Genomic DNA, 25,853 nt, shown 5'->3' on the forward strand with positions numbered 1-25,853 from the left:
GGATGTTATCTTGTGAATGTGAACCAATAAAACACCATTAAATCCTACTGGAATACAGAACAAAAGGGTATTTTATGGTAATATTAATGGTAAACAGCTGATGGTTTTATATTAAATCCATTACAATTTCTGTGTTGGTTTCTGTTGTATTTAAGCAGGGAATTGGAATCCGTTTGTAACTGGCTGTCAAAAACAAACAACATTTGCAAGGCAATGTAAGAACAAACTTACAGCCAGAAAAGAAATGCTTAAGGACTTGGAGAAATTCAGCTTGGAGTGTGTATTATGCTGATTCATTTAAGAGAGATACATATGAAATCTCTTTATTTTTGCGGTCAGCTGTTGCGTTTGATGTATCCAAACAATTTGGTAGGCTTTAAAAATAAATGAAACCTGACAGGCTGGCAAAAGCTGTCTGGTTGTTCAGGTCCACGTCACTAGGAGGCGATGGTCAGTTTTACTGGCGAATGCGTCTACAGATGAAGAAGAACAACATCAGTGCGTCTGTTGACTAAACACATCATATCCGCCGCCAGACACATCACTGAACACACCAACACAAAGTACTGTAAGTAGTTTTAATTTTGTTTTAGTTAATACCTTACCAAAAAGTAAATCCCTAGTATGTTTATAGTTAAGCAGGAACAAATTACATATTACAAAGGCGTCGTTAGTTTAATCATTGATTTGATAAACAAGTTAACTTTTAACCGAGTGTGTTTACACAACAGTTATTATGATATTAATGTTAAATGTTTGACGTTAATCATCCGACATGTTTAGGAGAATAGGTAATGGCAAAACCTAGCAAACTTGTTCTGCTGGATTCTTCTTCCGTGATGATGCAGAGTTTCTGTACCAGCCCGTAATGACATCGATTTTCCATTAGCGCACATTATATAACTTGAAACATTTGCCGAACAGTGGTTTCCTTACTAAAGTTAGATGTAACCAGTTAAACATCCAGCCAATAGTTAGGTACGTGACAATTTCCGCTGTCGCGGCTGTCAGTTTGGTGTCTCTCGACAAAACTTCGGATTACCTCAGGCGACGTGCGGAGTAAAAACATTGTTGAAATTGTAATATATATTTAGTTTAATTGCTAAACTACAAGTGAACGCAATTTCAATGAATTTGAACGACGCGCACGGGTTGTTTTACCACCCGCAAAATGGAAAACAATGGGACAAAAAAAGGTGATGATGTTCGAGTTTCAAATGGCCTGTATTTGTTATTCTTGAATTCATAGACATGGTCTTGGTGTCATTTTAAAGTTTTTTTCAAGCTCTTTCTATCTGAACAACTAGTTGTAGGATTTAACCATGTTTAAGTTTTTGTCACATACCTACAATAGTACATCTTTGTCATGAATCTGGACCTTTGACCTATAATTCAAAAGTTTATGGGCACTCTAATATGAAAAGCTCAGTCACTTCATACAGCTCCTACATTTGACACCAGTGGTGAAATACTCGTAATTTATGCCCACATTATTTTTAAAGTGTCCAAAACTAAGGTTGAATGCCCTGTGCTATAAACAGTGTTATAAACATGTTTGACTAGTCTTGCATATTTAGTTCACTCCAAAATGGGCCCAGTATTGTCACTTAAAGGTGCAGTGTGTAATTTTCAGAAGGATCTCTTGACCGAAATGCAAAATTATACACAAAACTGTATTATCAGGGGTGTATAAAAACCTTTCATAATGAACCGTTATGTGTTTATTACCTTAGAACGAGACCTTTTTATCTACATACAAAGAAGGTCCCCTTACATTGAAGTCACCATTTTGTGCCGCCATTTTTCTACAGAAGCCCTTAACTGACAATTTTTTTTTACTAAGTTGTCTCTGACAATTACATGTTTGTCCGGTGGCAGCTACCGTAGCTTCTCTATGTGTTTCAAAAGTGAGGGGTGAGCAGTGGACTACACCGTTGGTTGCAATTCGCAACCTCACCACTAGATGTCGCTAAAATGTACACACTGCACCTTTAACTTCTGCTGCTTAAAGGAATAGTCTACTCATTTTCAATATTAAAATATGTTATTACCTTAACTAAGAACTGTTGATACATCCCTCTATCATCTGTGTGCGTGCACGTAAGCGCTGGAGCGCGCTGCGACGCTTCGATAGCATTTAGCTTAGCCCCATTCATTCAATTGTACCATTTAGAGATAAAGTTAGAAGTGACCAAACACATCAACGTTTTTCCTATTTAAGACGAGTAGTTATACGAGCAAGTTTGGTGGTACAAAATAAAACGTAGCGCTTTTCTAAGCGGATTTAAAAGATGAACTATATTTTATGGCGTAATACCACTTATGGGAGTACTTCGACTCGGCGCAGTAACACCCTCCCTCTCCCATTCTGAAAGTGAGAAGGGGAGCGGACTTTTCAGGCGAGTCGAAGTACTCCCAAAAGTGCTATTACGCCATAAAATATAGTTCCTCTTTTAAATCCGCTTAGAGAAGCGCTACGTTTTATTTTGTACCACCAAATTTGCTCGTATAACTACTCGTCTTAAATAGGAAAAACGTGTATATATTTAAGAAATGTTTACATGTTATATTATGGCCATGGCACAATACTTTTTTAAGATGTCAAATAAATCTCTGGTGTCCCCAGAGCACATATGTGAAGTTTTAGCTCAAAATACCCCACAGATAATTTATTATAGCATGTTAAAATTGCCACTTTGTACCTGTGTGTGCAAAAATGTGTCATTTTGGGTGTGTCCTTTAAAATGCAAATGAGCGGTTTGTTACGATTGAAACTCAGTTCTGCTGTGAATTATTTTCTCTCTCTCTTTTTCTCTGCACTTAATGGCAGTGCTGTGATTGGATAGTGCAGATTAACGGGCGGTATTATTATAATAAGAGCTCCTTATGACATCACAAGGAGAGCCAAATTTCAACAACCTATTTTCTCATGTGCTTGTAGAGAATGCTTTACCAAAACTAAGTTACTGGGTTGATCTTTTTCACATTTTCTAGGTTAGTAGAAGCACTGGGGACACAATCATAGCACTTAAACGTGGAAATAGTCAGAATTTCATTCCATGGCCCCTTTAATATATATTAAAGCCAGATTGTTAAAAAAGCACATCAGCGACTTTACTTTTTGAGACAGCTTAGGAAATTTAAAGTGTCCAAGGCTGGTATGCTATACTTCTATAGGGCTGTAATAGAGAGCACTCTCACCTTCTCCATTACTGTATGGTGGGGAAGTTGTTCGGCTGACGATAAGTCTGCACTGAATAGGGTAGTTAGTGTTGCATCAAGAATAATTGGGCTGGAGCTCCCTAAGATCTGTGACATTTATAACACCCGTTTGATTAAAACTGGTATGAAAATACTTAAAGATTCATCACACCCTGCTAACTCACTTTTTATTCCTTTACCATCAGGTAGAAGGTTAAAAAGTATAAGAACTAGAACCACTCGTTTTGCCAACAGTACTTACCCACAGGCTGTGAGGGCCCTCAACTCACAACAGCACTAACCTTATTTATTCAGACATAGCTTTGTTCTTAAATTTGTTTTATTACTATTTATTGGTAAGAATTTAAGTATTTGTTTTCTTTTTAAATTGTATGTTTTTTATTGTATATGTTATGTTGTATTGTCTTGTGTGAGCCAATTCACCAAAATGAATTCCAGGCGATGTAGGTCGCTCTGGCAAAAATAAAGAAACTTGAACTTGAACTTGAATATATAAATATAAGGGCCGGGACTTGATTAAAAAATTAATCTAATTAATTAGGGGCTTTGTAATTAATTAATCAAAATTAATCACATTTTAATTGCATATAAATATTTGCCTGAGAACATTGAAAAGTTATTTTTTTACCTGCATTCTTAGTATACCATTGAATAATGACTGAATACATAAGCTTAAGCAACAAAATATTGTTTATTTTTGTTCAACCAAGTCGTTGTACTCGTAGTCTGGCTAACGTCCACGCTAGCTGCTGTATTAGGGATGCATATCAATTAATCGCGATAAATCTATAGCAGAATAAAAGTTTTTGTTTACATCATATATGTGTGTGAACTGTGTATAATAATTATGTATATATAAATATGCACACATGCATGTATAATTTTAAGAAAAAAAGATATTTATATATTAAGTATTTATATTTATATATAATATAAATTATACATAAATATACAAATGTATATACACATGTAAACATTGCTTAAATATATACATGCATGTGTGTGCATTTAACTATACAAAGTTATTATACACAGTACACACACATATATGATGTAAACAAAAACTTTTATTCTGCTATAGATTAATCGCGATTAATTGATATGCATCCCTATGCTGTATGTTTTGCATTGAGATGATACTTGAGGCTCGATGTGCTGCAGTGATATGCGAATTCCTTGTTGCATAGCTTACACACAACCATGCTCTTATCGACGCTTCCATCCGTTTGTTTTTATACCAAAATTTCCCATCCACAGGGCCAACCAAAGTGGTCTCATCAGCTCCTTCGTTCATGTTCACTGTGGTTTGTTGTTGTCTGAAGTCATGAACGTTAGTTGGTGCTCAAGTATAATCGGTCCACCGAAACTCATCCAGTGAGAAACGTTCCGCGGTGCAAAAATAAGGGCGATTAAAACGTGTAAAAAATGTCTAACGCGTTATTTTTTTGTGTAATTAATTAATCTTAATTAACGCGTTAAAGTCCCGTCCCTAATAAATATATATATTTTCTTAAAGTTATACATTCATGTGTGTGTATTTATACATAATTATTATATACACAGTACACAAACATATGATATAAACAAAAACGTTTATTCTGCAAACGATTAATCGCGGTTATGCAGCCCTTTTATAAAATGAAAGTTATTAATTAATATTTAAAAGTCGGTACCCCATGCTATCTAATATAGTGGGTATACTCCGTATACCTGTGTATACCAGTGGTTTGACACTGATTTGCATGTCAGAACTGTATATAGTCCACCATTTTATTAAATTATTATATAATATTCATGTTTATTAACATCTGTGTGTGTGGGACTAGGCACATTGCAATGGATGGGAAAACAAGTGACCCCTTTAGCAGCGAAGGCGAGCAGCTTCCTGGTGCAGGAATAATGGGCAAGTAAGTAAAGCCCCCTTCCCTCTAACAAAACTTATGCTGTGGGGTACAGAAATGTTCCCCTTATTTTTTAAAGGGAACACTCCCACATTATGGGAATTTAGCTTATTCACCGTATCCCCCAGAGTTAGATAAGTCCATACATACCTTTTTTCGCCCATGTAGCAGTGCTTCGCCTTCTGAAAATAGTTCCCTGTATGTATACTGTTAAAAGATTGCTGTGTCTCATATCACCTTGTCATTTGTACACGGTGTGACTATACAAATCACAACATAGAAATAGGAAAATGTTGGTGTTATTTTGTCACTTATTGGGAGCAGTATGCTAGCTGAAGCTATTTGCTTCCAGTCTTTGTGCTAAGCTAAACTAGCGGGGGCTGCGTCAGAGTTATGGCTCACGCGGGGATGAAAAGGATATGTGTGGACTTGTCTAACTCTGGGGTATACGGTGAATAAGCTAAATTCCAAAAATGGGTGCGTGTTCCTTTAAATAATATAACTACAGTGTATTGTTAGGGCTGGGCGATATTGACTTAAATTTGAATCTCAATTTGAGGGTGATTTTCTGCCAGTATACAATAAAATTAATATGTAAATGTTTATGTGCAATAACTCAATATCCCACCCAGTCTTATGTATTGTATACAGTACTTTCTCTTCCTTTTCTATTATTTGTTTGACCTTACATTTTATGACACATAACAAATTATATGGGTATGAGTGTTTAATATTAACTTTTTAATTTTGAAATTTACATTTTATTGGTCTTAAACGCAAACTGTGGCTGCCCAAAGGTATGTCTGGGAATGTGGTAAAGGATTGGCTGGATCGCAGAAGGAAAGCCATCCGTCCCTGGGCCAGCTTTGTGGATCAGCGCAAGTTCTCCAAACCTCGAAACTTTGGAGAGCTGTGTCAGCGTGCGGTGAAGAACATGGACACATATCAAAGCAACTACACCTTCATTTTCCTGGGACTCATCCTGTACTGCATGTAAGGAACCACTTCATAATGCGAAACATCATTTGGAATTATGAAAGACATGATTTCAGATAATGTGCCATGTCAAGCAATCCATGTACACAAATATGATTTTATTTTGCACTTTAAATAACGTAAATGGTGTTCCCAAATCATAAAAAGATGCTATGCTGAAAAATAGACACGTTGCAATTTAATACATTAGGCACCGGTATCTCTTATTCTTATGTACACATGGGTGTGCGTTTAAGTTTCTATGTCCTCATACACTTTTAAATGTTCTTCCATGAGGTCAGACAGAGAATAAACCTTAACGTAGCTTTAGAGTTTATTTTAGTGTCCACGCATGCATTATTTTTATGTTTTTATTTTAAACATTTTGATAAATTTTAGAGCACAAAAAACAAAATGGAGTTATTTATTGACAATTTTGTTTAGCTGTATGTCTCAGATATATGTAATGGGTTCAATAAAGTTTTTCCTCTCTCTGTTCAGTATCAGTTCTCCTATGCTCTTGATTGCCTTGGGAGTGTTTGTTGGTGCCTTCTATATAATCCACTTGAAGACACTAGAAAAGAAGCTGGTTATTTTCGGTAAGACATTTAAGTCTATACGATCTGCTTCATTTCTGTAGCACTTGTGAAGTTCAAGTTTTATTTTGCTCTTAAGTAAAATCCCATCTTTTTGTGCATCTCAGGTCGTGAGTTGACTCAGGGACACCAGTTAGGTTTAGCAGGAGGGGTTTCCTTCCCCGTCTTCTGGCTCGCAGGTGCCGGATCAGCTGTGTTTTGGATACTAGGTAAGCATAATTTTTTAACCTTTACTTCACTGCTGTAGTGTTATTCATATATTGATTCTCACTAAAACTGTCATTTGTCTGCTAATATTTATTTAGGTGCCACAATTGCCGTCATCGGATCTCATGCGGCATTTCGTGAGCTTGAGTCGTCTGACATTGAGGAACTGCTCATGGAACCTGTTTAAATCCACGCCTTTTACCTTCAAGCTTGTTACCCTATCACATCCGCCTTGTTACTTGTAATGCCACATATGGGTTGTACTTTGAAATATGCATAATGAATAAAACAATATCAGTTTACTCAAACACAGGCCAGCAAATCCAAACATCCGAAAAAGATTTGCTTATCAAGCACATTTAAAGACCTCATGCCTTTACTGGTACCTGTTGTACAACATTTCCATTTACTACAGTGTCAATTACTTCCTTAAATCACAAACTTGATGCAGTGTGCCACAAAGCAAAACCTTGACTTAAAAACGTATCAATTTTCTTTATCAATTCTTAAATTGACTAATATAACAATACATTTAGTCTTTACTTTCTATATTCTGTCATTTAAAATTACTCTGAGCTATCAGGAATAGCTTTACATATGCAAGAAAGTGGTTATACTATCTAAAAAAGCAAACACACCTAGATATCAAGAATGTAGTTTCTTTATAAATTTAGTCACATAAGGTACCGGTCATTGCATAATGGTTTGTCCTAAGCTATATTTATCAAATTTGTTCTGTTTTCTTATTTGCCGTTGTTACATCAGTGCTGAATAGAGCAACATGATCTCTCTCTATATATATATGCATTACTGCTATTCTATGTAATCAAATCATCATAATGCCAAATATCATGAAAGGATTTGTTTAATCTGCGTTCTCTTTTTTATGAACCTTTGTTTCATGTATATCTTGTTTTATGCTCTTTTTGTACTAAGAAATGGAAAGTGCAATAAAATTGTCAGCCTGTAACATATTTTTAAATCTAATTTTCATTTGGTCACAGTTTTTTCCTTTTGCATTCAAACCCATTATATGCAAAATTTGACTCGCTTGATCTGTTCTTTATGACGGCACAAAAGCTACCGTCTCTCATTTTTAAGTTGCCATAGTGATGACCTTGAGTAGGCCTCTCCTTTTAAATGCTGCATCAGGAGCAGCCGATCGATATTCCATTACACCAGTGCAATACGGAGGGAGGGAGGGGAAAATAAGAGGAACACTGCGGTGAATTGCATTTTCCCAGGGGACATTAGAGATGCGTGTGTGTGTCGGTCAGCCCAGTTTTGCAAGTCAGTAGTCTCTAGTGACATAAAAATATTGTGAGTGCTGCAGTCAGCATGTTAGTCATATGCTATTGCTGTGAAAAGATAAATATCCTTAATGTGCACTTTAATACCACACATTAGGGATGTTTGTCATAAACTGATTTCTGTTTTGTTGAGATGGTCTGGTATATTCCTTCTCTTCGGTGTCTCAAAGATCTCAATGTTACACATGTAAATAATATAGTACATTTTAAAATAGTTTTTTTAAATTTAATATGTCCTCTGACTTAAATCCCTGAATGCAGGTATTATTTAATCACCTGTTCAATGTGCTTTTCAAAAATGCGATTTTCATTCAATACAGTAACATTGTTTTTTGATGCGGGTAAATTTGATATCAGTTCAAAACATATTGTATTTTTCTGCACATAAATGACAGGCAGGAACGCACTGCTATGCTGTGCACATCAATCACTGAAAGAAAAAAACATTGAATTTATTTGTTTTATGTTTGGAGTTTCAGACACAAAGATGTAATATATATAATATATATTTCAGTAAGGCCATCTGAAGTACATAAAACTAAAATTTGGTTTAAATCAGTTTTCATAGAAGTAGAAAAGTCTTCAAGTATTAACCGAATTGATTAAATAAGAAAAACTTTGCGGTCTCCAAACAGAACATGCTTTTATTGAAATGTATATTAAAAATCTCATTTTGAATTTAATCATAAATTTGCTTTAGTTGCAATAAGCATTAACTATTAAGTAATAATTTTACTCTCTTTGAAGTATAAAGATATTTTAACTGATAAAAATTGGATAAATGATAAAAGAACACTGTTAAGTTACTTTGATCTAACTCAATAAAATTAAGACAACATTTTCCAACTACTTTTTGTAAGTTTATTGAACTTACTGATATTTTAAGTAAGGAACTTAGTAATACGGATTAATAAGGATTACAACGAATGCAAAAATATTAAGTAGCATTTTAAGAAAAAGCAAATAAATTAAGTACAACCAATGTAAAAAATGTGAGCATATTATACACAGACTTAATTAAAACAGGTAACATTTAAATGAAAAATAGTAGTTAATTTATTATTAAATTATTTATGGTTTGTTGTTGTTATTTTATTCTGTGAGATGAGGGTACGAAACGTTTATTCGAATCAATGCACCCACTCAATTTTGTTTGGGCAGCTTTAAAGCGCAGCATACTTCAGTATGCAGTCTATGCACAAGAACCAGTTTTCTGAACAATTGTAACTACAAAACTCAAAAGAAGAAACAGAAACTCTTTCAAATCTCGAAGATAAATGAACATAAAACACTAACAAGTCTTTCTTTTTAGTTAAAAACACATAAAATAGAGTTTAAATTCAAATTATACTCTCCAAATGCAGTCCCATGGCAACTACGAGTCCACTGCCTAGTTAGTTATGTTTAATAATAAAATCATTAGTTTCAACACAAAATTATTAAGTTAATTTCTTTCTTACAAATCTTATACATGATAAAATGAAGTTGAATTTACTCAATGATGTGTTCATTTAGAATTACCTTAAATTATTCAAATGATTATGTTATTTTAACTCATATTTTGATTTAAAAAAAAAATTTGAACATTTTAACACGGTTTACTCATTTTATTTTTGTTAAATCTACTAAGGCACATAAACACTTTTTACAGTGAAAGAAATGAAGACTCAGACATAGCTTGGTAGTATTAAATGTACTAGATGTTTTATTGGAGTTGACCTCTTTCAGACACATCAGAAGTATTTTATTTCCTTGTCTTCAGTCTCAACATCAACACTTCTGTCAGATGAACCCAGTCAATAAGTGACTGCACCAGCGTACTGTCCCTCACCTTAAACACACACGCACATACAGAGCGGAGACCTGATACTGTCAAACCGATTGCATCTTCTGATAAACCAGATGTGGAGCCTTCACACACCAGGCTCGAGTCAGTCAAAATAAATAGAGATTAGATGATGAAATCTTTTGAAAATGCACAGCTCAGATTTCTACCTATCTGCCTGATATGAGAGAGATCAAAGTTGTGCCAAATATGGGAAAATCTGGCCTAAGCGAAGAAACAAAACCTGGTGTTTAGGTTTGTGACGATGCCGTTTAACATCATACTGGTTTGCTGTGTAACACTTGATATGAAACTTGACCTGCTTGCAGTGTTTCATTCATGTGCATACATCTTATACTATTTTTTTGAGTTTCTGTTTTCCAATATACATCTTTATTTACTTTCCTTAAAACACACATTGTGTATCTGAAATATTTTTGGATTATTAGAGCAGTCAAACAAGCACACCAACAATGACAGAGAAAGACGACGATAGAAATGAAATGATGTGAGTGTAAGAAACAGAATGAAACTGTTCCCCTTAAACTTCAATGGAAAATAAAACAATATTTAAAGTTATTTACTAGAATACACAGAATGACTTTACATGCAAAATTATTAACAAAATACTCGTGTTAAACAGAATCTACCGGTGTGTGCATTGGGACCAAACTAATTTGTGTGATCTGTGTATCCGTGCGTGTGACTATACTGTAGGACAGATGAAAAGATGGAGAGAGAAAGTCATGAATAAAAGATGTGGAGGACTGGTGTAGGGACGACTATTTTAATACTTTCTTTTTCGCATCAAAAGCTCCTTTCGAATCTACATAATGATTATGCAGCTGCCAATTTTAGATTATAGTATGTACACAGCCGTGTGAAAATACATGCAAAGAGTATTATAGGCAATGGGGGCGTGATGGACGGTCGAGAGTCTGAAAGGTGCTTCGTGGTCTCCTCTTTGGGGCAGACGTGCTATTGGTTTGAAGCTTTTGCCTCTGATGGGGGAATGGTTGCGTGTCTTGGTCAGGAGAGAAGTAGAAGAAAATGGAAGATGAAGGAATGTGAGTAAAGAAGATCATTTGTTGATCAATAGTATGTCTCCCTTTCCACCCATCCTGCAAGAAAGAGAGAGAGAGCATTACTTATGAGGAATGCTGATGGATGATGTTTATCATTTTATGTTATTTATGTTGTATGTCACTTCATGCACTAAATTCATGCTAATATATAATGTGTTCATCTTCTGTGTGTTTGCAGGGAGAAGGATCTCACCTCCGGGGTTCCGGCGGAGCAGCAGCTTTCGAACTTCATCATACACAAAGATTAAGAAGCTGTATGGGAATGCACAGAACCACCAGCTTGGCCTGGAGAGAGAGACACAAACGAATCGTTTTAATGATATCCTAAAATTGTATATATTATGTGGTGGAATGTGTGTCTCTCATAAGCGTACATTATTTACTGAAGTGTTTATTATGTTTAAGGTTAAGTATCAGGGGTACAAATGTGTTTTAATATGGGTGGGATATATCTGGTTAGGATTCAATATGATTAAATTCTTCTGGTATAAATTTATCTTTAAAAATATGCTTAACACAGCAGGGACAAAACCAATATACTAAAATGCTGAAGACACTGAACACATTTTATAGTATCCAGAATAAGACTATTGACCCTTTGAGTTTTGAATTCCATGAACCCTCGTATAAGTTATTATTCCTGTCACAGAAGTGGGAATAAAGCACTGATATAACGTCAGCTGAAAACTAAGATTTGACTACACTATATTACACTATATACACATATTGAAGTAACACATTTAGGTTGGTACAGTGTCTATAATCTATTTTAATAGTAAGTGCACTATTTTGGGTGCCCTTAAAAAAATTAAAGCAATGCACTGTCACTTTGCAGCCAATGCAATACTTAGTATTTTTGTTTTGTTTTCAGTAAAAATATATAAAAATTCTTAAATTAAAATGCTTTTTCTTGATGAGCAAATTTACATAAAATCTATAAAAAAAAATATACAATTTGAGTGATTTTGTGCATAAAACAAGGAAAAATATCTGCCAATGGGGTGAGAAAAAAATTGAAATAAGATTTATTTTTTCCTAAACACTTAAGCCAAATTTTCTCACCTCATTGGCAGATATTTTTGCTTGTTTTAAGCACAAATTCACTCAAATTGTATATTTTCGTCTAAAATCTAGACTTATTTTCTTAGGTCATTTTGCTTATCAAGAAAATACACCTTGTTTTAAGAATTTTTTGATATTTCTACAGAAAACAAGACAAAAATTCTAAGTTAGAAAGTCATTTTTTGGCAGTGTAGTATTTATACACTGAAAAAAATTATTTAAGAAAAAAAATTCTTAGTATTTTGTCTTGTTTTCAGTAAAAATATCTTAAAATACTTAAATTAAGATGCTTTAACGACCCAAGAAAATAAGTCTAGTTTTTAGACCAAAAATATGAAATTTAAGTGATTTTGTAAATAAAACTTTTCAATGTGATGTTATAATCTTGAAAAAATTTGTGTTTTTTAAAATTGTTGATGGAATTTTGCATTATGCTTATTTATTCAAATTTTTCATGCAGCATGTACTGTTTTTGATGTTTTTCTCTTGTCATTATAGACTGTCTCTGATTTGTGTATGATATTGAGGTTGTTGATGTGATGAAAAAAATTGTAGACAAATGTGATTGGTCATTGAAGGTCCGATACTGTGATTAGTCGGTGACTATTGTCTCATGTGATTGGTCTATGATTTTTTAAATACTTTGTGATACCATAATCATGTTCATATGCCTGAGGAAGATCTTATGATCGAAACGTCGCAATAAACATTTTTAATATTTTGCAAGTTAATAGTGTGTGGGATATCTCTTGAATTTTTCTTGAATTTAGTGTTTAAGAAAAATGTTCAAGATTTTTTGCTTACCCCATTGGCAGATTTTTAATCTAAGAATTTTTAGATATTTTTACTGAAAATAAGACAAAAAAACTAAGATTTTTTTTTCTTGAAAATCATTTTTAGCAGTGAAGAAAAAGCATCTTAATTTAAAAATGTACTAAGATTTTTTTTCTTGAAAATCATATTTTTGCAGTGTATGTTGGCTTTAGTGGTGTGCATGGCAGCTTAAACTGTGACAAATATGTGGTCAAAAACTGAAATTTGGAATGATACGCTATTTACCCATGCATTTGTACAGGTATTAAACTTACTTTAGCGGGTACATCCTGAGTGCCACATCCATACCCGGGCAGTATGAGAGGAACGCGGCGAGAGCTGTTTCTTCGAACAGCCCAAATATCAAGATCTTATTCCTGTGGAGGACACAGACAGTTACACACGACATTCTCTCTTACTTCCTCTGTGTCACATATCCAAACGCAAACGCTTCCTGAACTCACTTCATGCCCTGCTGGAACACTGAGTTGCGTCTGGTCTTGCAGATGATGACATCAGCCCACTGTACAACCACAATACTGACAAAGAACGCTGTGTGACATGTGAACTCAACAATCTTCCTCTGCTCGTATGTCTGTGGAGCACGGACACGCAAACACATTTACCACCACATGCTTACCACTACAGATGGAATGCTTTTTAGAGATCGAACATCTACACACACATGCATAACACACATGCATTTAAAGAGCAGGTACCCACCCACTGTTGTCCGTAACTGTCCTCCAGGTCATTCATTGAGCGGTCATCCCATTTGAGCCTGATGCCAACAAGCAGAGAGGGCAGGAAGCCGTTTTCGGCCAGAATCACAAAGTAGCTGAAGAAACCACCCAGGGCTTGGATCATACCTACACACAAACACATTTACATACATGTGTGCTATTAACTATTAGCAACTCATTTTTGCATTCATTACAGTCTGTGTAGGACTAACCAATCTGTCCATAAGCGATACTGATAAGACGCTCGTTCACAAGTTTGTCTCTTGCAGGGTTCCTTGGCTGCCTCTTCATGATGTCACTTTCAGCAGCCTCGTAAGCCAGGGAGATAGCAGGGACCTGCGGACGCAAAAAACAAAGAGATTGTAAAGATCTCTTTGGTTGTATATTAATGTACGCAAGACTTTATCTTACATTTTCTTAAGTGTACGTATAAGAGCTTGCAATGTTAATGCATTTTATAGTTATGTCTCACCATGTCAGTGCCCAGGTCGATACAGAGGATGGTGATGGTGCCCAAGGGCAGAGGGATATTGACAATGATGAAGAACAAGAAGGGTGTGATTTCAGGGATGTTGCTGGTCAAGGTGTACGCAATGGACTTCTTAAGATTATCAAAAATCAGTCGTCCTGCAAGGAGACAAATGCATTTACATTTTCTGTACACCAAAATACCAGCACTGACCTCCTCTACAGTCTGACTTGCCTTCTTCCACTCCAGTGACAATGGAGGCAAAGTTATCATCCAGAAGAATCATGTCGGCGGCCTGTTTGGACACATCGGAGCCGGCAATGCCCATGGCAACACCGATATCAGCTTTCTTCAGTGCGGGAGAGTCATTCACACCATCACCTGTTACGGCCACGATCGCCCCCTGCAAGACAAAGAGAGAGGAAGAGTGGAAGAAAGAAAAAGGTACAGTAGGATTAGGACATTGTTGGAATTTTGATATGAATATAATAGGGGTGACCCCGAATAGTCAAAGATTCGATGCATCGATAGGAGAAGCCTGATTCGACTACAAATCTCACAGTCGAATGGTCGCATATGAAATGAGGATCATTCAATTTTGGTTGTATATGGGCGCACATTATCTGATTTCACATATAACAGCTTTCTCCCAATATATTAATATACAGCATATTATGATAATGCTATGCAAATAATATGTGAAGTAGCAGCTTTCAATAAATATTTTTAAAATGCATTAATAAATAAATCCAATAACCCCAGTGACAGGGCTACACGTCCATAAGAGGTTTCTATGTTAATAAACCATTGCCTCTACATTTCTACATTTAAAAGACAAAGCTGGCAATTCTGGCTATACTTTCGCTCTTTTAATAATTTCTTTATTTATTTTTATTTTTAATTTAATTTAATTTAATTTAATTTAATTTAATTTAATTTAATTTAATTTAATTTAATTTAATTTAATTTAATTTAATTTAATTTAATTTTTAATTTTATTTTATTTTATTTCTTTTCTTTTCTTTATTTATAAATCACTCTGGGTTATTTGATTTATCTATTTGGCTTGTGTTTTGTTTCCGTGCACTTCAGGCATTTTGCACATATTTGTTCTGAAACTTGTTACTTATGACCATATTTTATAAAAAAAATGTATTATAAACATGAATTCTGATCTAATTTAAGTCTGTACATTTTGGATTGTTTTTCGTTTTATCGATGTTGCCCTGTTGCATGCTGGCTATGCTTGCGCATGCATTTTGGCCGAATGGGCTAGGTGCTCTGCGTCTCATATTCAGGAGTTCAAACTAAACATAAAAAAAATGATGTTTTTCGACAGGTATAACTTTTAAAATGTATTTAAAACAGGGTGGTTATCTTGTCAAAAGTTAAACTACAAAGCAGGTAACCCGTTTCTTTAAATTTCGGTGATGAAATATCTGCACCGAAGCTATATTTATGCCTGACACGACTGTCTTGTGATTTAATATTATGGTCGGTGTTCACTTTCAAATGATAGAAAAGAGATTCCTGAAATAAATAATATAAGAATCATCAGGTGTTTCTGTGCCTAAAGTGAATAGAGATGATCAAAGTCAAAGTAAGCAAGCAAGTATTTCTGTGCTAAATAATAACACATAGTGGCTATAAAATCAGTGTTTTTTCAATGTTTTTCTTGTTATAACTTTTAATGAATTGTATATTAAGCTTAGTTTTTAATCATTTACAGTAACAATCACAAATTATTTGTCATCTATTTTGTTGTTTTTTTGGTCATGACTGCTTTGATGCGCTAAATCTCCAAATTAAATAAAATCGAATTGTATCTGAATTGAAGCCGGGGTTTCCAAGGCAAGATCACATTTGTTTTTTTTTAAGGTTTAGTTATCAAAATGTTTCTTGTTATATCTTTGTGTGATGTTCTGTAGATCGTGGCTTTAATATGTTTATTTTACCTAAAAAAAAAAAAAAGATATAAATGCATCCTCAGTTTTGTCTTCGTTCATCACTTGAAAGACCGTTTTGGTCACTTTATCAGAAAGTTGTTTATGTGTGCTGCTTGTGAAAGAAAAGAAAAGTTACCTATTTGTACCTGGCCTGGCCCCCTTCCAACCCATGCACACACATATAGATGATTCGACTATGCTGATTCGAATATGTAAATCCTTAGTCGAGGACATCCCTAAAATATAAGCATCCTGACTGATATGTAAATGCTGTTTTGTGTCTGTGTGTGTGTACCTGTCGTTGGCAACCCTCTACAATGATGAGTTTCTGTTGTGGAGAGGTCCTAGCGAACACAATCTCTGTATGGTTCCTCAGAACTTCATCGATCTGCTCCTGAGTATAGTCCTTCAGATCTGTGCCGTGAATCACACAAGCCTTGGCATCCCTGCAACACACAAACATAGAGCAATAAAAATCTAAAATTCAAAAATGCAGATTTTACATTTAGATTGTATCATAAAAAACTATTTATATGTAAATTTCATGTACAATGAATGCATATGTTTGCATTTTATGCAGCCCTTCCCTGTGCATACAGTAACTGTGACAATACTACTGTGTGCACAAGTTTTATTACGACCATTTATTATCCTGCGACCGGGTCTTACCTGGGATTGACCTGACTGACGGGGATGTTGAGGCGCGCAGCGATGTCCTCCACTGTCTCAGTACCCTCAGAGATGATGCCCACACCCTTGGCAATGGCCTTGGCAGTGATGGGGTGATCTCCTGTCACCATGATGACCTTGATTCCAGCAGACCTGCACTTTCCCACGGCGTCGGGCACAGCAGCGCGGGGCGGGTCAATCATAGACATCAGGCCCACGAAACACAAGTTGTCTGTGTTGAAGTTCACATCCTCTGTGTCAAAGGCAAAACCTTTTGGGTACTGGTCCTCGGGTAGTAAGAGATGGCAGAATCCTGTAGAAAGAAGCCAAGTTTATTTTACTGTATGTAACCATACTTAAAGGTGCAGTTTGTACATTTTAGAAGGATCTCTTGACAGAAATGCAAAATAATATACAAAACTATATTTTCAGGGGTGTATAAAGACCTTTCATAATGAACTGTTATGTGTTTATTACCTTAGAACGAGACCTTTTTATCTACACACACTGAGGGTCCCCTTACAAGGAAGTCGCCATTTCGTGCCGCCATTTTTCTACAGAAGCCCTTAATGGACAGTTTTTTCTACTAAGTTGTCTCCAGTGATGATATGTTTGTCTGGTGGCAGCTACCGTAGCTTTTCTATGTGTTTCAAAAGCGAGGGGTGAGCAGTGGACTAAGCCGTTGGTTGCAATTCACAACCTCACCACTAGATGCCGGTAAAATTTACACACTGCACCTTTAATGTAGTCTTTCTACATGCTTTGTACTATACATTATATCCTATTATGCAGTATATAATACACTCACCGAGTACTCGCTCTCCAAGTCCACCAAGCTCCAGGTAAGCGTTCTGGAAGGCCTCCTTCATTTCCTCATCCATGGGCTGCTCTTTACCCTGCAGCATGATGGTTGAACAGCGATCAAGGATGCGCTCTGGCGCCCCCTTCATCACAAGCAGGTAACGGTTATCATTGGGGTCCTCTGTCTCATGGATGGAGAGCTGGGTAAAAATAAAAGAGGTGGGAATAAAGTGAAACCTGTGTTTACAGTTCTGCAAACGCACATCTTGCATTGATAACTCAATTACTTGATGTTTTCTAGGTTTTGCTTATATTAAATTTTAAATACAAATTTCTATAGTTGACGACAAACCTGGTATTTGTTGGTGGAGTTGAATGGGATTTCAGCTACTTTCTTGTTCTTCTCCCTCATCATCTTGACAGAGCCACAGGACAGCTCGATACACTTGAGCAGGGCGGATTCAGATGCATCACCTGCCACGTCCCTCTTCAGGATGGGCAGACCGTCCTGTGCCGCTTTGAACACTGCCCGGTTACACAGCGCTGCCACGCGGGCCAAAGACACCCATGTGACAGAGCTCTTATCAAATGACGCACCTAAAAAGAAAGACCAACTCAGATGTTGTAGAAAACAACTAGATATGCAAGAGTAGATCATCAAAAAGCGTTGGAGAAAGATAAGTAGCAAACCGGATTGATCTTCAGTGGTATCAGCTTCGTGGATCTGGTTGTCGAACCACATGTGGGCGACGGTCATTCGGTTCTGGGTCAGAGTTCCAGTCTTGTCCGAGCAGATGGTTGAGGTGGAACCCAGCGTCTCCACAGCTTCAAGATTCTTAACCAGACAGTTCTTCCTAGCCATTCGCTTGGCTGTTAGAGTGAGACACACCTGAGACACAAAGACACAAATTCAGTTGCATGCTATGGAAACGCACATCAGGTCAGGCACCAAAAATGTATCGGAATTGTAGTCTGATGTTTATGTAAATATATAAGTGTTAAGAAGGCTCACAGTGACAGTTGCCAGCAGACCCTCTGGCACATTAGCGACGATGATTCCAATGAGGAAGATGACGGCCTCCAGCCAGCTGTATCCGAGGACTATGGACAGAATGAAGAAACTGATTCCCAGGAAGACGGCCACACCTGTGATGATGTGAATGAAGTGCTCGATCTCCTTGGCGATGGGGGTTTTCCCGGTCTCCAGTCCTGAGGCGAGTGTGGCGATGCGCCCCATTACAGTGCGATCACCAGTGAAGATCACAATGCCACGAGCAGTGCCTGACAGACAGAAACATTCAGGACCAGTGTTGGGGATGCTACTTTTAAATAGTGACTCGGATTAAACCTGCAATCTATAACTTTTTTGGTTCTGCCCATTATTTTAAACAAAAATGAGATATTGTTGAAGTACTGTACATAAAAAAATCGTTTAAAACCAACTCCTTATCCTACTGGGATACGCACTGTAAGGTCATATTAATGATAAAAAAAAATTGAAGCTGTCAGATAAGATTTTGAATAAATCGAGATTCTGAATTCTTATTAAGATAAATTAACATTATAAATTTTTAAGAAAAGCTATAATTTCATGAAAGATCTTTTCTGCTTTAACTGAAAACTGTACTCAAGTCAGTAGCGTTGCTACTTTTAGTTAGTTGGGTGATTCTCACGAAACCATTGAAACACCACGGCACTAATGATTTTAGCTTTAAAATGTGTAATATAGTAACATTAAAAAGCATCAGAATTAACACAATACTGTGTTCTACCTTGCACAATGTGTGATTTCAACATAAGAATTTATAATTGTAAATTTTATCTCATTTTCTGCTGAAATTCTCATTACCGCAATGTGTCCGGCTGTGTTTGAACATGCGTTATGTTGTAACTTAATCAAATTAACACAAAAATATTAAGAAAAAAAATAAATGGATGTTTTTCTAGACTACTTTAGATGACAGAAAATATATTTACTGAATATTCATGTATAATAATAATGAAGAAAAATTAGGAAAATGATGTGTCCAAGCCTGATGTTCTCATCCTCCGCAACACTTTTTGAGAACAGTTTAAGCACACATACAGAATTTTAATAAAGTTTGATTTTGAGCGACCAAGCACATGGACCAGTTACTTCATGATGGCTACCAGGTAAGATCATTTTTTTACAGTTAATTTTAAATATATTCTTGTCAGAATGCTTACACGACATTTTGATTATCATTACCGCAACAGATGCTTATTAAATGTTAATTTAATTAATAGAAGCATAATACTTTGATTTTAAATGCATGTGCAGAATCTCCAAATTATGTTCTTTCAGGTTTGTCATGTCATTTTGAAAATATGTCAGTGTTGATGTTTTCTGACCGCTGCGGTAATGAGATTTTTTAGGACTATTTTTTTAAATTATGTTCCAAAAAGTGTTAAATGATAAGTAAAAGTTTTTAAATTAATGTTCCCATTTACTCCAGACTTTGTTTTTCAATGTCTGGTGGGAAAAAAGTTAATTTAAGCAATTTTTAGTTTTCGTGAGAATCACCCAGTTACTTTTAAACCTGTTCACTACTTAATCATAGTAAATTCCACACCTTCCACACAGTTAGTAGAGAAGAAAGCAATGTTGCGGGTTTCCAGTGGGTTGTCATGGGTACAGTCGGGTGATCTGGTCTGGGGTTCTGATTCGCCAGTAAGGGAGGAGTTGTCCACCTACATATGAGACACATATACCGGGTAGCAAGGTGTGTGCATATATGTGTTTAAGTTAGGGAAATGTCATTGCGAACAGCTTAGGTACCTTGCAGCCATGAGAAGAGATGATTCTAAGGTCAGCTGGGATTCGGTCTCCACCTTTTACCTCTACTAGATCACCTGCTACCACCTCTTCAGCGTTGATCTGCATCTTCTCTCCTTCACGGATCACTAATGCTTGCTGTAGACAGAAATAATGTTATATCTACTAAAATGCTTGCTTTAAGTTTATGTGTTTTTTTGGCATGGAGTGCTGTTAGTACCTGGGGCACCATGTTCTTAAAAGACTCCATGATCTTGGAGCTTTTTGCCTCCTGGAAGTAGGAGAAGCATCCGGTGATGATGACAACGGCAGACAGCACGATACCTAAATACAACTGAGAAGAGACCAGAGAAGATAGACATTCAGAAATTGGTATCATGTGATCTCAAACAAATCTGCAGATTCATATGTGTGGGAGAAATATATTATTTTTTTAAATAGATGACTAAGGGGCCGATCACACAGAACGCATTTATGGCAGTGGGAGGCGCCTTTTTGAATTGTTTTCTATGAGCAGTGAGGGTTATCCACGCTTTTTTGCAGGTGCGCTCTTAGCGGAAAAGTGCCTGTTGTCATTCACATTTTTTTCTATTGTCTAATCAAAAGAGGGGAGATGCGTGCCTTTCCTTTAGTGTTGACAGAAGTTAACAGTTGCTTTGAACAACCGAGACTGCATTCACTCACTGTCTCCTGCATGTTTGTGCACCACTCCCCCTCAATCAACATCAGAGAAAGCATCCTCTTTTTAAAGATTTTGCTAATATGACAGTTAACAGCAAAAGAGCCCTTACGCTTTAATATTTGATTGACAGGACAGCTGCCTCTGTGGTTGCCTATATAAAAACTCGCACCGCACTGCTCTTTTTTGGAGTCAATCAAGTAAAGGCAGTGCATCGCGCCTTGTGTTTTCAAGCGTTTAAACGCGCTTGGTGTGATCGGACCCTTAGACTAAATATTGAAGAAAAAGCAGCCAATACGATTTAATGTGAACTCCTTCAATGTTTTTTTAAATTTATTCAAAGGTGAAACTTCAAGAAGCTTCTTGATATAATGACACGGGTATGGTTTTGCAATTACATTAGAATAATAATAAACTCATACAAACTATGGCGTAACACAAATTTAACTGTGGGAATTATGTTGTGACTAAAAGCATCTAAATAATAAATAAATAAAAATAAACTCTGTTATATTTTATCATCTGAAGTGCAGTCACCCTTTGCATAAAAATTGCAAAAACTGTACTCATGTAATTTTATCAAGAAGTTTACCATTTAAAAAAATTATTATTATTATTATTATTACTATGGGCTCTTATATGGGTTTGGAGTGGGGTTGGGAATCGGGATCAAATGGCTGTAGTAAATAATACAGTAATGAAAAAAACAACAGAAATGAATGCATATGTAGAAAAATGTATTTGTCCTCACGTTATCTCCAGCTGGCTCATCTTCTGTAGCAGCCTGAATGGCATACGCTAGGAAACACAGAATGGCTCCAATCCACAGCAAGATGGAGAAACCACCAAAGAGTTGACGACAGAATTTAATCCACTCGGGTGTTGTGGGAGGTGGGGTCAGAGCATTTGGACCATCCCTAAGCAGAAACTCTTTGGCCTTAGCATTAGTCAAACCCTTTTGCAGAGAGAAAGAGAGAGATTATTGTCAAACTCATGCTGCTCAGTTTTAACAATAAATGCAACAATACAATCCTATTAATTATTAGCAGAATATTAAAATAATGCCCATTTGAAAATTTTGTATCATTTTGACTATGTGTGTCACCACCTATCATCTGGCCTGTTGTAATTTGCTTTGGATAAAAGTGTCTAAATGTAGATATCAAGTATTTTGTGTACAACTGATGACTGCTACAATATGCTGCTCCCTAGTGTTCATTAAGAAGAAGTGCAGTTAAGCTGTTATAGCTAAAATCAATGGGTAAGCAGCACGCAGCTGCTGCGTTTCATTTCTGTGCCACCAGCAGCTTTTAACAAAATTGCAAATTGTAATTACTCTTTCATTTTTCCCAAAATAATACCTGAACAATGTCCGCCTGAAACTTCCGGCATACTTCCTCCACTGACATCTTGTGTTCTGTCTGCGAAAGGAAATTAAAACATTTTATTTAAAGTAAAATTCCAAATGACTGTAACCACAATGAGAGTCTTACCAGGGGAACTTCTTTTTTCAGATCATCAAGATCCTTTGCTCCCTGCTTCTTGGCAGACAGTTTTTCACCTTTATCCTGCGTGGTGGCCACACGGTAGCTATCTGACCGTCCATACTAAAACACAACATACAGAAGAATCAGTTTACAAAATCAGTAATGACGTGATTCTGTTTAGTCAAAAGTGTATTTTCAGTCATTTCTACTATATTAACATTAATTCATCTTAGATGTCTGGTGGATTTAAAATAATGAAAGAGACACAGCAATACTTTTCACTATAACTGTAATGTGCTGCTTTAATCTAGCCAGACTCACATCCTGTCATTGACACAAACAGACCACGACAAGGATAATGAATAAGATCTTTCAAGCTCTGATTAGGTTGAATATGTGTCTGTTTTAGATCACAGACACATGAAAGTTCTGAAACATGCACACACAAACACAGTTCAGAGGGTTCATAAGAGCTTCAAAACAGCATAAATCAGATTCTTTATACTTTGTCCTTTATCGGAATAAAGACAGAGATCAAAGCACACATCTCTGTGGGATTATACAAAAAAAGAGGTGTTAAAAAAGATCTTCTCATAAATATGTATTAAAATATTGAGATGGTGTGAAGGAAAATCAATATTTCAAAATAGTGCTATATTTTACCATATGGTATATTCAGACACATTATTTGTGTTAATTTATTTTGGGGGAAAATGAAACTGAACACCAATTGGCTATATGCCCAGCTGCACTACTTCCTGAATTTCAGCAGGTTCCTTGTTTCCTGTTTGCCATTATTGGACAAACTGATTAATCCAGGTGTGCCTGATTATTGTTGTTGTGACTACTGAGGTCAGGCACACCTGGATTAATCAATTTGTCCAATAATGGCAGACAGGAAACAAGGAACTGGCTGAAGTTCAGGAAGTAGTGCAGCTGGGCATAAAGCATATTAAAGTAAGTCTATGGGAAGGCGAATCAAATACACATACACAAACTTTATGTTATTTGACTGAAATTAAAAGTGAGAAACAAGGGTGTAAAAGATCAAAATGAAGTATCACAATGTTCTCATATCATGACCGAAATATTGACACATAGTAGATATTGTCTACTTCAACATGATGCCCAGCTGATACGCGACCAACGACCACCGGCTGAACCAGTTTAATCCGCTTACCCACTTCCTATCCCTACCGTGTTTACATTATGTAAATATATATTAATCGCCCCCAAGGGTTTTTGTCCTTCTAGGAGTTTTTCCCACTGGGTTTTTCTCATCCCCGGGAGAGTCAGCCAACTTTGGCCTAACTTAGCACTTTACTGTATACATTACATTATTACTACGCTCGCTTGTACGGTTTATTCTTAGCCGCTGTATTCTACTTTGTATATTATTTATTGATTATTCTGTGTTTTCCCCTACATCTACTCATGTAAAGCTGCTTTGAAACAATTAACAATTGTGAAAAGCGCTATATAAATAAAATTGAATTGAATTGAATTGTATAATAGTTGTGTGCTAATTCTCTTGCCAAAATCAAGATAATGTCATGGTCAGAGTTTGACCTTTCAACTTTCAATGTAGCATCATTAACTATTCTATTGGTAAATCTTTTGTTTCTTATTGGCTGGAAGTGTAATCCGATCATACAGGACTGCAGCACCACACAACACCCCTGGGACTCTGTGGCACTATTATAGTGGAGCAGTCATCATTAAAGCAGGAAACTGAGTAACGGCCTGATCAATACTCTGCCTACAAAAAAGCCAACATAGCTGCTTCCGGCGAGTAAGGAACTATTTGTAGCACATTCAATTCCCAAAAGTAAATTCCTTTCCAGGATATTACTGAGGACCCCTGACCCTCGCTTTGTTTCCAGTGACATTGATCGGTATAGCAACAACAGGAAATCCTTGATTCACCAATTATTGGACTAGTAATGGTGACTTAATGACTTCAGTCTTCCTCTGATGATTTCGAGATTTAAAATGCAACAATATTTTCAGTAAGTGAATACAATAAGAACAGCCAATGCTCATTGACCTTTACTGTGCATTCTGGGAATTTCTAGACTTTTGAAAATAAGACGGCCCTAAAAAACGTCTGACTTTTCAGCTGCATACTTTCTTCTGAGACACAATCACAATGTTTAAATTCACAATGAAACAGAGGTAGCAATTATCTTATTTTACCCGTCATGACATACACTCACCTAAAGGATTATTAGAAACACCATACTAATACTATGTTTGAGCCCCTTTTGCCCTCAGAACTGCCTTAATTCTCATGGCATTGATTCAACAAGGTGCTGAAAGCATTCTTTAGAAATGTTGGCCCATATTGATAGGATAGCATCTTGTAGTTGATGGAGATTTGTGGGATGCACATCCAGGGCACGATGCTCCCGTTCCACCACATCCCAAAGATGCTCTATTGGGTTGAGATCTGGTGACTGTGGGGGCCATTTTAGTTCAGTGAACTCATTGTCATGTTCAAGAAACCAATTTAACAAATGATTCGAGCTTTGTGACATGGTGCATTATCCTGCTGGAAGTAGCCATTAAAGGATGGCTACACGGTGGTCATAAAGGGATGGACATGGTCAGAAACAATGCTCAGATAGGCCGTGGCATTTAAACGATGCCCAATTGGCACTAAGGGCCTAAAGTGTGCCAAGAAAACATCCCCCACATCATTACACCACCAGCCTGCACAGTGGTAACAAGGCATGATGGATCCATGTTCTCATTCTGTTTACCCCAAAGTCTGACTCTACCGTCTGAATGTCTCAACAGAAATCGAGACTCATCAGACCAGGCAACAATTTTCCAGTCTTCAACTGTCCACTTTTGGTGAGCTCGTGCAAATTGTAGCCTCTTTTTTCCTTTTTGTAGTGGGGATGAGTGGTACCCGGTGGGGTCTTCTGCTGTTGTATCCCATCAAGGTTGTGCGTGTTGTGGCTTCAGAAATGCTTTGTTGCATACCTCAGTTGTAACGAGTGGTTATTTCAGTCAAAGTTGCTCTTCTATCAGCTTGAATCAGACGGCCCATTCTTCTCTGACCTCTAGCATCAACAAGACATTTTCGCCCACAGGACTGCCCCATACTGGATGTTTTTCCCTTTTCACACCATTCTTTGTAAACCCTAGAAATGGTTGTGTCTGAAAATCCCAGTAAATGAGCAGCTTGTGAAATACTCATCTGAGTTCAGGAGATTGTCTTGACCAGGACCACACCCCTAAATGCATTGAAGCAACTGCCA

General features: G+C 36.5%; 2 protein-coding genes across 5 annotated transcripts in view; one reads left to right on the top strand and one right to left on the bottom strand.

Annotated features, from left to right (window-relative positions):
• The first annotated feature begins 437 nt into the window (after positions 1 to 437).
• Positions 438 to 7,888, top strand: rabac1 (Rab acceptor 1 (prenylated)). 2 transcript variants are annotated; one of them, XM_073872050.1, is made up of 6 exons: positions 438 to 568; positions 5,049 to 5,125; positions 5,900 to 6,116; positions 6,600 to 6,697; positions 6,802 to 6,903; positions 7,000 to 7,888. In XM_073872050.1, the coding sequence occupies exons 2-6, from the start codon at positions 5,059 to 5,061 to the stop codon at positions 7,086 to 7,088; spliced, it is 573 nt and encodes a 190-aa protein (XP_073728151.1). In that variant the 5' UTR covers positions 438 to 568; positions 5,049 to 5,058; the 3' UTR covers positions 7,089 to 7,888. The 2 variants fall into 2 exon arrangements, with proteins under 2 accessions (XP_073728151.1, XP_073728150.1); XM_073872049.1 differs by lacking the exon at positions 438 to 568 and adding an exon at positions 1,007 to 1,196.
• A 2,005-nt stretch (positions 7,889 to 9,893) lies between these two features.
• The window catches only part of atp1a3b (ATPase Na+/K+ transporting subunit alpha 3b), a 44,623-nt gene continuing 28,663 nt past the window's right edge, over positions 9,894 to 25,853 (bottom strand). For 2 of the 3 annotated variants that reach the window (XM_055209863.2, XM_055209864.2), the window contains 20 exons: positions 22,594 to 22,707; positions 22,462 to 22,521; positions 21,852 to 22,055; positions 20,642 to 20,755; positions 20,425 to 20,559; positions 20,219 to 20,336; positions 18,637 to 18,905; positions 18,315 to 18,513; positions 17,977 to 18,221; positions 17,632 to 17,824; positions 16,824 to 17,136; positions 16,450 to 16,600; positions 14,443 to 14,611; positions 14,212 to 14,366; positions 13,952 to 14,075; positions 13,720 to 13,865; positions 13,461 to 13,591; positions 13,272 to 13,373; positions 11,315 to 11,406; positions 9,894 to 11,157 (listed from right to left, as the gene is read on the bottom strand). In XM_055209863.2, the coding sequence (XP_055065838.2) occupies positions 11,129 to 11,157; positions 11,315 to 11,406; positions 13,272 to 13,373; positions 13,461 to 13,591; positions 13,720 to 13,865; positions 13,952 to 14,075; positions 14,212 to 14,366; positions 14,443 to 14,611; positions 16,450 to 16,600; positions 16,824 to 17,136; positions 17,632 to 17,824; positions 17,977 to 18,221; positions 18,315 to 18,513; positions 18,637 to 18,905; positions 20,219 to 20,336; positions 20,425 to 20,559; positions 20,642 to 20,755; positions 21,852 to 22,055; positions 22,462 to 22,521; positions 22,594 to 22,707 (3,063 nt within the window). In that variant the 3' untranslated portion in view covers positions 9,894 to 11,128. Of the gene's footprint in view, positions 11,158 to 11,314; positions 11,407 to 13,271; positions 13,374 to 13,460; positions 13,592 to 13,719; positions 13,866 to 13,951; positions 14,076 to 14,211; positions 14,367 to 14,442; positions 14,612 to 16,449; positions 16,601 to 16,823; positions 17,137 to 17,631; positions 17,825 to 17,976; positions 18,222 to 18,314; positions 18,514 to 18,636; positions 18,906 to 20,218; positions 20,337 to 20,424; positions 20,560 to 20,641; positions 20,756 to 21,851; positions 22,056 to 22,461; positions 22,522 to 22,593; positions 22,708 to 25,853 lie in introns of those variants that run through there. The other variant, XM_055209866.2, reaches the window with a different exon arrangement.

This window comes from Misgurnus anguillicaudatus, chromosome 10 (assembly GCF_027580225.2).
Source record: "Misgurnus anguillicaudatus chromosome 10, ASM2758022v2, whole genome shotgun sequence".
Classification (NCBI taxonomy): Eukaryota; Metazoa; Chordata; class Actinopteri; order Cypriniformes; family Cobitidae; genus Misgurnus; species Misgurnus anguillicaudatus.

Excerpts from the sequence above, each read along its gene's own strand:
- rabac1 (XM_073872049.1), top strand. The coding sequence starts at position 1,129 with ATGAATTTGAACGACGCGCACGGGTTGTTTTACCACCCGCAAAATGGA. Across the intron at positions 6,117-6,599 it reads GGACTCATCCTGTACTGCAT|TATCAGTTCTCCTATGCTCT; the intron begins GTAAGGAACCAC and ends CTCTCTGTTCAG. Across the intron at positions 6,904-6,999 it reads AGCTGTGTTTTGGATACTAG|GTGCCACAATTGCCGTCATC; the intron begins GTAAGCATAATT and ends ATATTTATTTAG.